The sequence below is a fragment of the Benincasa hispida genome, chromosome 4 (assembly GCF_009727055.1).
Source record: "Benincasa hispida cultivar B227 chromosome 4, ASM972705v1, whole genome shotgun sequence".
Taxonomy (NCBI): domain Eukaryota; kingdom Viridiplantae; phylum Streptophyta; class Magnoliopsida; order Cucurbitales; family Cucurbitaceae; genus Benincasa; species Benincasa hispida.
The window spans coordinates 36,421,605-36,435,846 of record NC_052352.1 but is presented as its reverse complement, the minus strand read 5'-3'; the positions used below and the strand labels follow the sequence as shown (position 1 = coordinate 36,435,846).

Genomic DNA, 14,242 nt, shown 5'->3' with positions numbered 1-14,242 from the left:
CTGAAAACCAAAACTAAACTTCTCTTCAAAGGTAACGGCTTGCAAAATCCATAATTTGAAATTAATCATTTGGGCTTGTAAAATCTTCCACTACCACCGACAAATCGAATTTGATTGAAAAATGATTTCATTTTGTGTCGATTATGTCTTAAACTGATTGATAATGGGGATAGGGTGGGTCATTCTGGGTTTAGAAATACTGTGAACCTATGGGGTTTTTTTTTTCCCGATGTGTTATGAGATTGAAGACAAGTAGAAAGAGAGAATGTGAGCGAGATAAGTGAGAGTGAAATCGGCGAGAGCGACACAAGCGAGAGTGGCACTAGAGAGAGTGAGACTAGCGAGACAATGTCTAAAGAAAATCTTTCTCTTTCTTTCTTCTTTGTGGCATTGAAAATCCAACCTGCAGGGCGTCAACTGTTCTTTTTCTCCGCCAATGATGCTTGTGACTTATTCTCTGACCAAATTCAACAAAACTAAAGAAAACGAGAAAGAGCAAGAGAAAGAAAGGGAGAAAGAGTGAGATATATGGAAAGAAAGGGAGACAAAGCTAGAGTTATGAAGGGAGAGGGGGAGATATCTAGAGATATGGAGGGAGAGAGAGCGAGAGATACGGAGAGATATGAAGAGAGAACGAGAGGGAGGGAGAGAGAACAATAAATATGAAGAGAGGGGGGGAAAGAGCGAGACATATGGATGGGGAGAGAGTGAGAGAGATAGAGTGAGAGGTAGAGAGATGGAGAGATATGGAGAGAGTGAAAGCTGTGGCGAGAAAGAGCGAAACCTAAGCATAACGTTCGATCGGAGAGAAATCGAGGGAGAACGATCGGACAATAAATGAGACAGGAATGCGATGGAGAACAAAGGAGATGCAAACAATGAATCGTGGGGTTGGGAACAGTTCCCCTAAGATTATAATCTGATAATATAATTAGGGCTCAGTTGGAGCCCCAAACAAGGAGTGGGCTATTGTAGCCCACTCCATCCCACTCTACTCTTGGGCCCAAACAGGCCAATAGTGATAAAATGTCAGAGAAAAATGATGCAAGAGATATTTTTTTTTAGTTAAAATTATTCAATTTTAGTAAAGTTATTTAGCAAAAATCGAAAAAGAAAATATAACATTTGTCTCGTTCAGTAACCATTTTGTTTTTTAACATTATGTCTATGGACACTACTTTAACCTTCAAATTTCATCATTTATTATTACTTTTCACTAATGGTTTAAAAAACTAAGTCAACTTTTGAGAACTAAAAAAAAAAACTTTCAAAAAGTTATTTTTGTTTTTTGAATTTGGCTAAAAATTCAACCATTGTACTAAGGAAATATGTAAATCACTATAAAAGATGTGGGTGAAATAGACGTAATTTTTAAAAACAAAAACTGAACATCAAACAGTTACCAAAAATGGTCAAGGTTCCATTTTAGTAAATTAAAAGTTTTATGGTCCAAATTGACACAATGTGATAAGTTTAGTGGTCAATTTTTTTCCCTCTACTACAATACAACCTTACAAATTTAAGGCTAACATTGGATTTTTCTCTCTTTCTTTTTTTCTTTTCGTTCTACTATTGTACATACCTTAATGTCATGTGATTGATCGAATTAAAACATTTTATGTCCAAATGTGTGAAAATTGTTAAATAAAAATCTCGCAATCTAGTATAAGTACACCCAGTCAAACAAGTGGTGAATCTAAATATTTTGAGTGTTATGTCCAAGGAACATATGAAACAAAATTGAAGAGTAAATATCTTTCTTGAAAAATGCAACTTTGGTAGCTAATGTGAAATAATTGGGGAATGTCAGTTGCTTTTTAAAAAGAATAAATAATAATGGAAAATGAGGGTGTTGGGCTTGAGGAGCTTGATGGGCTAAAAGAACCATTGCTGTCTTGAAACAAATATTATTTGGGCTTAGTTGAAAGCCTGGCTCGAAATGAAAACCAAAACCACAGATGGATTTTGAACTTGAATAAAACCGTGTGCTAAAAGCACAATCCACGTGAAGATAGATCTTCACCCTACACTTTGATGGACAAGATTCACTTCAAGCACTCAGATAATTGCAGACACTTCAATGACTAACCCTATTCTTTTCTTTCTTGTAGAAGAAAATCAAGAGATAAGAGAGGGAAAACCAGAGGGAGATATTGCAGGAATTCGTCTAGACGATAAAGGCGCTGCCGAGTATTTGTCTAAACGATGAGGGTGCTGAGGTAACGATAAGAATATTAAGAAGATAAAGGAAGAAGAACACCAAGAATTTTACGTGGTTTGGCAAAAAAAGAAGCCTGTGTCCACTGAGAAGCTGATGATTTCTTGACTAGGGAGTTACAACAAGAAATTATAAGATAAGTAGTTAGCTATCTTGATCTCTCAATTTTTCTTTCACTCCTACTTGTACAAGAAATTTACAGATGTATATAAAGACAGCTTGTATAACTAATTTATAACAACCTTGAAGTTGTTTTTCATAACAACCTTGAAGTTGTTTTTCATAACTTGTAATAACAATCTCCACCTTAAAAGAAAACTTCAAGTGTTTCTTCAGCTTCTCCATATTAAATCTCTTCTTCTTTTAACCTTTGTCTGTCAGCTCAAACCCTATAATATCGAGGCATTTCTGAAGTTTGAGCTGAGTGACAGTCTTTGTCAACATGTCGAAGGTATTCTCTGAGGTATGAACTTTCAACACTTCTATTTGCTTTCCTTCAATCTGTTCTCAAATGAAATAATATTTAACATCTATATGCTTTGTTCTGTTGTGATACTGTGGATGCTTTGATAAATATATGGTACTCTGATTGTCACAAAATACTTTTACTGTACTCTGTTTAATCCCGAAATCACTTAGGAGACCCTTTGGCCATAAACCCTCTTTTACTGCTTCTGAAAGAACAATAAACTCTGCTTCAGTAGTAGAAAGGGCTACTACTGATTGCAATGTAGCCTTTCAGCTTAGAACACACCTTCCATATAGGAAGATATAGCCTAATAGAGATTTTCTTTTGTCTAGGTCTCCAGCATAGTCAGAGTCAACATACCCAATTAGTTTTGGTTATCTGTCTGGAAGCTGTTGATACATTAGTTTAGCACTTGTAGTGCCTTTAAGGTACCTCATTATCCACTTAGTTGCCTCCCAGTGCCTCTTACCCGGATTAGCCATATATCTACTTACCAGACTTGTAGCATAAGTAATATCTGGCCTTGTAGACACCATTAGATACATTAGGTTTCCCACAACTTAGGAATAGGGGATAGTTGACATTACCTTATGATGTTCAATGTCAGATTCTTTAGGTGAATTCTCTGTTGAGAGTTTGAAATGATTAACAATAAGAATACAGACTGATTTAGCCTTTGTCATATGATATTTCTTAACAATTTCTGATAATATTGTGACTGATCAATGCTGATAATATTTGATTTTTTGTTTTTTTATTACATCAATGCCTAGTATTCTCATTGCATTGCCCATGTCTTTCATTTCAAATTATGACTTGAGTAGATCTTTGACTTTATTTAATTCTTGCATAGTTGCTCCTGATAATAGCATGTCATCCACATAGAGTAACAAATAGATAGGATGAGTGTAGGTATCAGTGTTTATGTAAACACAACTATCATAAGAACTCTTATTAAAGTCATTCTTCTGCATAAAGTCGCTGAATCTCCTGTTCCAGCACCTAGGGGACTGTTTAAGGCCATCGATAGACCTTTTAAGTAGGCAAACATGGTCTTCTTTCCCTCTGACCTCATACCCCTTAGGTTGGCTTATGTAGATAACTTCTTTTAGGAAGCCATGTAGAAAAATTGTTTTAACATCAAGTTGCTCCAACTCTAGATCGTTCTAAACCACAATAGACAATAATAGTCTGATAGAAGTTTGTTTGACCACTGGAGAAAATATCTCATTGAAATCAACACCTGGTCTTTGAGTAAAACCCTTAGCTACCAACCTAGCTTTATATTTAGGTCCTTGATCATTAGGGAATCCCTCATTCAATTTGTACACCCATTTGGATGCAATTGGTTTGCAACCTTTGGGCAAAAGTGTTAACTCTCAAGTGTTATTTATGACTAGCGAATCAACTTCTTCATTCATTACTTCTATCCACAACTTAGCTTTAAGATAACTCACTACTTCTTCAAAAGTTGAGGGTTCTGCTTCATTATATAGATCTGAAGCATTTAGAGCTAAGTAGTCATCATATATTGAAGGTGGTACAATAATTCTTCTTTGCCTATCTCTAGCTAGGTTGTACCCCCTCAAATATGGTTCTTCTTGCTCTAGATAAAAAATAGTATCTTCTACTTCTTCTTCAAGATGAGGTAGTTTATCAAAAGGTGATTATGAGCTTGAAGGATCAGAGCTAGGGTTGAGAACTTGCTCCACCTCAATTTTATCATTCTTCATTTGAGGTGTTGTAACATTAGATGTAGATATTTGCATAAACATCTCATCCTCCCTAAAAACAACATCTCTACTTTTAATACATCTCTTCTTTGTAAGGTGCCACATTCTAAATCCCCTCACTCCTTATGTGAAACCAAAAAACATACATTTCACGGCTCGGGCAGCTAATTTTCCTTTGTTCTAATGAACAAATCCAGTGCAACCAAACATCCTTAGATTATTTAGGCTAGGAGGTTGTTTGGTCCACCTTTCTTCAGGAGTTAGAAGATTAAGAGATGCATGAGGGCATCTATTTAGGGTATAGACAATATATGAAGCTTCTTTAGCCTAAAATTTATCAGGGAGTATTGCATCTGACAGTAGTCTTCTTACTCTTTCCATAATAGTTCTACTCAATCTCTCTGCCACCTCATTTTGTTGAGGTATATAGCTAACAGTCTTGTGTCTAGTAATACCATGTTGTCTACAAAAAACATTAAAATCTTATGCACAGTACTCAAGCCCATTGTTAGTTCTCAGACACTTAATTTGACTATTAGACAAATTTTCAACCATAATCTTCCATTATTTGAACTTATCAAATACTAAGTCCTTAGATTTAAGGAAATATATCCAACATTTTCTAGAGTAGTCATCCACAAAGGTTAAGAAGTACCTGGCTCCACAAGGATTGAAAAAATGAGGGACCTCATAGGTCCAAATGCACATAGTCAAGGATGGCCTTGGTTGTATGCTGAGCCTTTACAAAACTCTGCCTCGTAGCCTTGCCTCTCACACAGTGTTCATAGAAGGATAGGCTTTGATGAATTCCCTTAGGTAGAATTCCTTGCTTAGCAAGAGCTTGTAGACCTTTAGTACTAATGTGTGAGAGTCCTTTGTGCCAAAGATCTCCTTCAGTAGGCTGCTTCTGAATTACAACCAAACCTGAATGCATTTTCTGAACTCCTTGAACAACATAGACACCATTTATCTTGACCCCTCCGAGAATAGGCTTGCTGTTATTCAAAGCTTCACAATAGCCTTCTTTTCCTCTGTATTCACAACCAATCAAACCAAGCATGCCTAGTGAAATCATATTTCTCTTCAACTTAGGCACATGTCTGACATTTCTCAATAGTTTGACTGATCCATCTTCAAGTTTGAGTGTTACAGAACCAATACCAACCATGGACATGAGTTACTATTACCCATGTAAACAAAGCCTCCATCAAACTCTCTATAAGTGTTGAACCAGTCTTTGTGGGGTGTCATGTGAAAAGAACACCCTGAGTCTATAACCTAATCTAGATTCTTATTAGATTCTTCATCTGCCTTCAAATTTGATGTAGATAGGGCATCTGAATAGAAGTAAGAATCCTCACAAACTAATGCTTCACCTGATTGATTTTGTTGGACTTTCTGTTGAGGTTGTGGTTGCTTGTTCTTCTGCTCATTTTTCCACTTTAATGTTCTGCAACCCTTGATTAGATGTCCCAGCTTTTTGCAGTATTTACATCTAACCTTGGTTTTTTTATTTTCCCTCTTATGTTGAGCTTTGTTTCCCTTTTCCTTATTATTCTGTTTATACTTTCCCTTAACAAATAAACCCTTAACACTGGGCTTATCTTCCTTGCTGGTTAGGAGCTCGATCTCTCTGATTTTAAGGGTTGAAATGATAATATCAGTAGTTAGAGAGTCTCTACCATATTTTAGGGCAGTTTTGACATCCTTATAGGAATCCGGAAGTGAGTTAAAAAGCACAAAGGCTTCATTATCTACCTCAATCTCTTATCCTTGAGTCTTGAATTTGGTAGTAATCCTTTTGAAGTCATCTAAGTTTTCTGTCAAGGATTTTGAAGAACTCATTTTGAAGGTGAAAAACCTTTCCCTTAGAAAAAGTTTGTTGGGCAGAAGATTCTTTGTCTCATAAAGCTCATTCAGCTTACTCCACATTGTGAATGCAGTTTCTTGGTCGATCACTTGTCTTAGAACACTGTCTGACAAACTAAGAACAAGTGTGCCATGAGCAATTAGCTCCATGTTCTCCTTTTCTTCTTCTGTTGCAGTAGTAGGAGCTTGGCTGGATCTTCAAGGGCCTTATGAGCCCTTTGTATGCCCCAAAATGGTTTTGATCTTGGCTTTCCACAAGCCAAAGTCTTATTTCCCATCAAACTTTTCAATATCATATCTTGCTAATGCCATTTCTCTGTCTGAAAGCTCCAATATTTTGTTTCTTTAGAATCTGAACTAATCTCGAAGTTTTCTTGTAGGTTCTGATACCACTTATTGGGCTTGAAGAGCTTGATGGGCTAAACAAATCACTGTTGTCTTGAAACAAATATTATTTGGGCTTAGTTGAAAGCCTGACCCGAAATGAAAACCAAAACCACTGATGGAATTTGAACTTGAATAAAATCGTGCGCTAAAAGCATAATCCATGTGAAGATAGATTTTCGCCCTACACTTTGATGGACAAGATTCACTTCAAGCACTCTGGTAATTGCAGACACTTCAACGACTAACCTTGTTCTTTTCTTTCTTGCAGAAGAAAACCGTGAGAGAAGAGAGGGAAAACCAGAGGGAGATGCTACAGGAATTCGTTTAGACGATGAAGGTGAGATTCGTCTAGACGATTGAGGTATTGCTGAGATTCGTCTAGACAGGTAAGATTCGTCTAGACGATGAAAGTACTGCCGAGGTTCGTCTAGACGATGAAGGTGCTGCCGAGTATTTGTCTAAACGATGAGGGTGCTGAGGTATAAAGGAAGAAGAACACCAAGAATTTTACGTGGTTCGGCCAAAAAAGAAGTCTACGTCCACGGAGAAGCTGATTTTTTTATTGGGGAGTTACAACAAGAAATTACAAGATAAGTAGTTAACTATCTTGATCTCTCAATTTTTCTTTCACTCTTACATATACAAGAAATTTACAAATGTATATAAAGACAACTTGTATAACTAATTTCTAACAACCTTGAAGTTGTTTTTCATAACTTGTAATAACAAAGGGATTCAACCATGCACATGTAACTTTCACTCAATTTAAATATAGAATAAAATAAAATAATAATAAAAAAAAAAACCAACTCCAATACTATGTATCGTGAACCAAAATGAAGGCCTATTTGGTAAAATTAGAAAAATATTGTTCTTTTTAAAATTATTTAGAAAAATATGTTTGTTCAAAGATAATTTAGAAAAATACTGTAGTTTTTTTTAATCCATTTTATTAATTTTTTTTTTTCATTTTCTCCCTTTTCCATTTTAACTTCTTCCCATTTTATTATTTTTTTTTCATTTTCTCTCTCTCTCTCTTTTATTTTATTATTTTAATATTCAACCTCCCTTTTTTCATTTTATTATTTATTATATTCGACCTCACTTTGTTATTATTTCGACCACCATTTTCTTAACCTCTAAAAAATATCATAGAAAATAATATCTCATTCATGTTTCCTTCCATAATTTAAAAATAATAAAATGTAAACTAAAATATTCATTTTAATACAACTATTATCTCATTTATTTAAAAATAATTAAAAAAATCAATGTGCTCCACAAGGCGGGTGTCGTCGATTTCGAATTTGAGGTTGCTATGGTTCCTTTTGACATTGCTCCGATACTTCTGCAGACGCTTAATAATATAAATATTCATTATGCTCTCCACGACCATGATCATATCCATGCACATATGAAAACAATGGACCAACATCTGAATCATAATATCCTGAACCAAATATTGACATCATCGTCATCGAACTAACATAATCAGTTTGGCTTTGCGTCTGCATCATAGGGGTCAAATCTTCTATATTATGGGCAACCTCATCAAACTCATATTCTTCTTCTTGAACAATTCTCTACGTCCAGGAATTGGTTGAGGAACAATAGGTATATATATATATAATGTATCTCCTCCATATAGCTCTCGTTGTCACTACATATAGCATGAACCTGGTTCAGATCATTTGCAATATCACGGAGTTTACTGTTGTTTGATCTGTGAATTATAAAATAATTAGACAATATTTGAAATAAATTTAAATTAAAAATAATTAGATAATATTTATTTATGTACCAGATGACCTACAGTTGCTCCCATACGAGTAACGTAGCGCCTTGTAATATTATTATATCAGTTGATGTAGTTTTGAGTAACATCCCTATCAAACTGCCCAATAGAACCCCATTGCAATAAACCCAACAGTTCCATCACACTACCAAATGTGCAACTTTGGACCAATCTCCAGTTTAAGTCGATGTCATGCAGTAGGGGTTTAGTACTACAAGGGGATGGGACATCCTGTTGAAAATCGAATTGTCTCATTACCTGTCATGAGATGACTAGTCCGCCATATGTTTTAACCACTAGTACAAAAATTGAGCAAAGTGTCCATAACAACTTTGTAAGGCTCCCAAATAATCTGAAACATAGAACATTACATTGCAAAACATTCAAGACAAATACAATGAAAAATTGTATAAAAAAATCAATTTAGTTCAGTGTACCTGATCAGGTTGAAGCAAATCAAACATGTATATATGCTTGTTGACTACATGTGTGATTGTCTTAGTCATACAAAATTTGTCTCTCCACCTATATTTTTAAATTAATAATTTAGATTTTGAATTAACCAAATCATTCATGTAAAAATTAAATTGAATTAAAATAATATACCGAGAATCGTAGGCTCGTCCAGCTAACAGGGCGTTATTCACATGTTGAAGTTGTGGAGTCATGGTTGGAAATCATTCGTAAGCCCATAGTTGCAAGAGTATCGACAAATGCTGTGATTAGATGCCAATCCAGCTGAATGAATCCTAATTTGGTAACTCCATAAAATACAGACGTCCTAATTTGGTAACTCCATAAAATACAGACGTACGAAGTAACGATAGTATTCGAGGGTGGGGTGAGATAGTGCATTGAACAACGGTCTCTCAAAGATATTTCACCAGTGGTAAGTGATTGCATATGCAATGTAAGCGATCACATATATTGATGTAAGCTATCGTGTATGCTGATGTTAGTGATCCCACATCTTTTTTTGCACAAATAAAATTTTTGTTTTCGTCACATTTTTGTCAATATAAATTCGTTTTAATTAAACGATCACTCATTTTTATATGATTTTTTACATTTTTTCCAACATACTTATACAGCAAGCAAAATGTTAAAAAGCATCCGGATAAAAAGTGATATTTCTCACGGAAAGAGTTAAATTTTTTTGCATTTGGGTGATTTTGTACAATTTTCCACTGAAAATTCAGGCGAAATAAGAAGCAAAAGAACAATGAACAAAGAACAAAGGAATCTTTAGATCGTCGAAATTCGCTGCGTCGGATTGGAGGCAGGAGAAGAATGGCGCCTGGTTGGTCTGTGATTTCGCCAGAGTCCCACCTGTTTCAGAGCTTTAATGGCCTTCAACAGCTAGCCGAGACGCGTCGCTTCAAGGTAATTTGCTTAATTCTTACTCATGATTTGATGGTCTTTGATTTTGGTTCTTCCTTCTCAATTTTCTTATTCATTCCATTTCCAAATCGAATCAGAGGCCTTTCAATTGCATCTCTTTTCATGGCGTTTCTCGACTTAACGCTTTACCGGATCAATAGTCGTTGAAGTCGAGGTGGAGAAGTCTATATTTTCTAAAACTTTCTCAATCGAATGTTTTTCTCCCTTTATAACTCAGCTGAAGTGCTAAATTTCTATGGAAACGCAATTTCTGGTTCTGCAAAAGCTTGGAAATCTAGTGTAGTTAACTTATCTTTAAATGCCACGACGCTAGCCACACATTCGAGTGTTTCTTAGATGCTTCAATTTTCTAATGCTCTGTTCGAGTTCATTCTCGTGATGTTGTGATAAATATGCTGATGACTCCGCAGGCATGGTTTTTGGACCAATTTGGAGTTCTGCACGATGGAAAACAGCCTTATCCCGGAGCTGTTGTAGCGTGTGCGTTTCCATTCACCCTAATTGATTGTTATAGCTTCATTACATCAGAGTTTGAGCATAACACTAATAAGTCATAATTCCTTAACTTTCATTGTGATGCAGTGGAGAAGTTGGCAGAATGTGGTACTAAGATGGTTATTATAAGTAATTCTTCAAGACGCTCATCGACGACAATGGAAAAATTGAAGAGCCTCGGATTCGACCCCAGTCTGTTTGTTGGAGCCATTACAAGTGGAGAACTTACTCATCGTTATCTGCAAAGGTTAATAATCCTTTTCTAACACTTCGTCAAGATGTTAGTCTTTGTATTATATACTTGTAAGTCGAATACAAACGCTATATCATTGATGGTTGCCAAGCATATTCGATTCATCCATCATACACTGTGAACAGCATCATGTACACTGTAACATATAATGTCTTTCTCTCGCCATTAGAGAGAGAGAGATATTGTACCACTACAGCAGTTTGCCTCTTATCTTGTTCATAATTGGATGCCTTTCTAATAATATATTCATCCGATTTGTTCATTATTGGATGTTTACAGTTCGGTAAAATTTTCTCAACTTTTTTTTTTTACGATTAGAGCCGTTTGCCTCTTATCTTGTTCATGATTGTACCGCTTATAACATGAAGAGTGCATACGCCTTTCTAACCATTGATATTATTACGGATCGGGCAACACTAAGACTACTAAATGGGCAATAAGAGTGGCAATTTATGCTTACTTAAGTGCCGCAGCTACTTCCACGTTTTACATTTTAAAACTTATGTCTTTTATAATTACATTTGTTTCTTCGAGATTGATTTTATGGGAGGTCTTCCATTTTAGTGAACTCATTTTATGGTTTCTGCTATTAAAAGGAGGGATGATGCGTGGTTTGCTGCTCTTGGTAGATCTTGCATTCATATGACTTGGAGTTCCCGTGGAGCTATATCGCTCGAGGTTCAGTCAGATCTGTGAATGTTTTGGTGTTTCTGTTGTCATTCAGTTCATTTTCCTACAGTTGAGCTCCTCATTTTACATGTCTGCTGGTTTGTGGTCGATACTTGGATCCCCCCACCCACCCACCAAAAAGGAGAGAGAGATAGAGAGAGCTTGATTATTACAGTCTTAGGAAAGGATAATTGAGCACTTTCTCAACACAGTTATATTTGCAGTCTAGTTAATTCTTACAATCTCTTCTCGGAAAGGTAAAGATATAGGAAGTGAACACCTGTTATAAATTATAATGAGAAAATATCCTGGTCGAGGACCTTAGAACCTGCCTTTCACAAAATTTCCCCCTGTATTCGGTCAAATGAACTCTGAATTAACAGTGAAACACCTGCTGGCTATGTGCTAAATTTGATTCCCTTAGTTTTCAACTATCAAAGTACTAAAACGAACGAGGTACAGGAAATTTGTAGTGAACTCAAAATTTTTCTTGTTTGTAGGGTCTGGGCATAAGAGTAGTGGACGATATTGAAGAAGCTGAGTTTATATTGGCTCATGGTACTGAAGCTTTGGGGCATCCTTCTGGCGATTCACTACCAATGACCCTTGAGGAACTTGAGAAAATATTGGAGCAGTGTGCAGCCAAAAAGATTCCGATGGTGGTAGCTAACCCAGATTTTGTGACAGTTGAGGCTAGAGATTTACGTGTAATGCCTGGTAAGCGTTCACTTGGTTGCTTGGGGGGGATTCTTCTCGTTGCATTGTTTTTTTCTTCCCCTATCTGTGTCCCCTTTGTTTTTTTTAAAGGAACCCTTTGGTCTCTTATCCTAAAGCTGTTCACTCGTCAATGTAAATCAATGCATTGGAAAAAGCCTTATTGAGATTCAAGAAGTATTTGATGCAGGGAAAAGGTGTTCATGATAGCTCAGGTCCATAGTTTGTTGACTATTTACTTGATTTGATTTGTAGGATAATGAAATGATAGTCTCAAATTCAAAGAAGGAAAAAACCTACTACCATCACCTTGAACTTTTAAAAATTGCTCCGGAAGACGTTAGGCACCACAGTTCACAATCACCTCCAGATTTTGGATGCATTCTACTATGGGAAGAATGTGCCAAAAGAATGTCTAAATGCCCCTTTCAAAAGGGAAATTACAAGCCCTCAATATAGTAATTCTCGACTTTCTGGATAATTCAGATATAGTTATCATATAAAGTTCACGTTGAATTGCTTATTAATTTTTGAATATGGATGCTAAAATATTCATGTTAAATGTCCTCATCAAATGCTTAAAGCATTTTAGCCGTTGTTTATCATAGTATTCACAGTTCAGTAATAATGACTAATTTATTTCAGCTAGGGAAATCCCAATTAAGACTATTATTACCCAAGGTATGTGGAACTAATATTTTGTCTAGATGCCAATTAAGCCTTCAATTTGTCCAAGTACCTTTTTGTTCGGGAAGTTTGATCCCACTCTCGATCTATGCTGGTGATATCGAATACCAAGTTTTTTTAATTACTTAATTAGCCTTGTATATCATAAGAACTAGTGGTGGAGTCTGCAGGTACACTTGCATCCAAATATGAAAAGCTTGGTGGTGAAGTGAAATGGATGGGCAAACCCGACAAGGTGATTTTTTTCATATTATTATTAATAGGTTCTTTATGAGTTTGAACAATGGCAATAGTGGAGAACTGAACTATCGACCTTTTAAATGATAATTGCTACCTTATCCACTAAACTATGCTCGAATTGACGTTTTGAAAGGGTGATGTCGATTGTTATAATTCATTTAGCATTGCATGATTGTTCATGTTAACTCACAAGGACATTGATATTTGATGCAAACACAACTGCATACTTGTCATGACCTTCCATCTGTCTTTTGCATTGAATAAAATCATCTAACAATATAACTTGCTTTCACATGATTGTATGAGAATGAATTACTATTTGCTTAACTTCAGTTTTCTATCTGCATCGCGATTTATATACTTTCAAGAATTTAAACTTTAACTTGGAACAATATTGTATATGAAATTTAAAATTTATAGTGATTTCATCCCAACATTTTAGTAGATAATGACTTAGCCTCTGTAGCGTAGAATTTTTAACAATTTAGTTATTTTTCCTGACGATACCAGATCATCTACCAATCTGCAATGTCTATGGTTGGTGTCGATGCCTCTGATTCGATTGCTGTTGGCGATTCACTCCACCATGACATTAAGGGTGCAAATGCAGCCGGAATCCAATCAGTTTTCATAACTGGTGGTATCCATGCAACCGAACTCGGACTTGGTAATTTCGAAGAAACTGCTGATATGAATTCTGTCAAAGCTCTTGCTTCAAAATATGATGCTTATCCATCTTATGTACTGCCTTCATTTACATGGTAGAGTTCTCTCGCTCTCTGTATCTATCAATGATACATTTTTTTTAGCAATTAAAACTTCAGAGTTTTCTGGTAACATGTGTACTCATTGATGTTAGTCGGTAACAATCGATTCTTGTGAATGTATTTGCCGTGAAAATGAGATTTTAGAAAAGGAAAAGGGGAAAAAAAGAAAGGTAAAAAAGCAAAAAAGCCTTGTGATCACTTGGAAATTGGGAGTGTCATGAAGTAATAATCTCACTTATCTAAGGGTGTGTATAGATTAACTTAAGTGTTCACTTTTAAAAATGTCATTTCGAACAAAAAATTGAAGTGTGCAAATACTCAATATGGATTTGAAACACCTTCAAATTTCATTTTTAATATTTCTTTTATTAAAAGAGTTTTAAATAAAAATGATTAAAAAAAATCTCTAATCAATCCAAATGGGACATAAGTGTGCATGTTTCGGATTGGTTTTGAAATGATTAAAATCGGTTTTGTGATGTTTAAAATCAATTCGGAACACACATTTAATCACTCAAAATCAATTCAATTTTTAGTTTTACATT

General features: G+C 35.5%; 1 protein-coding gene across 2 annotated transcripts; it reads left to right on the top strand.

Annotated features, from left to right (window-relative positions):
• The first annotated feature begins 9,629 nt into the window (after positions 1-9,629).
• On the top strand, positions 9,630-13,769 carry LOC120076555 (pyridoxal phosphate phosphatase). 2 transcript variants are annotated; one of them, XM_039030420.1, is made up of 7 exons: positions 9,630-9,854; positions 10,283-10,352; positions 10,455-10,614; positions 11,217-11,298; positions 11,790-12,006; positions 12,846-12,925; positions 13,441-13,769. In XM_039030420.1, the coding sequence occupies exons 1-7, from the start codon at positions 9,762-9,764 to the stop codon at positions 13,693-13,695; spliced, it is 957 nt and encodes a 318-aa protein (XP_038886348.1). In that variant the 5' UTR covers positions 9,630-9,761; the 3' UTR covers positions 13,696-13,769. The 2 variants fall into 2 exon arrangements, with proteins under 2 accessions (XP_038886348.1, XP_038886349.1); XM_039030421.1 differs by having other exon boundaries at positions 9,631-9,854; positions 12,861-12,925.
• The last annotated feature ends 473 nt before the right edge of the window (positions 13,770-14,242 follow it).

Bases quoted from the DNA above. Each gene is read 5' to 3' on its own strand.
- LOC120076555 (XM_039030420.1), top strand. From the start codon at position 9,762: ATGGCGCCTGGTTGGTCTGTGATTTCGCCAGAGTCCCACCTGTTTCAG. The intron at 12,007-12,845 runs GTAAGCGTTCAC...CATAAGAACTAG, and splicing joins AGATTTACGTGTAATGCCTG to TGGTGGAGTCTGCAGGTACA. The intron at 12,926-13,440 runs GTGATTTTTTTC...TGACGATACCAG, and splicing joins GGATGGGCAAACCCGACAAG to ATCATCTACCAATCTGCAAT.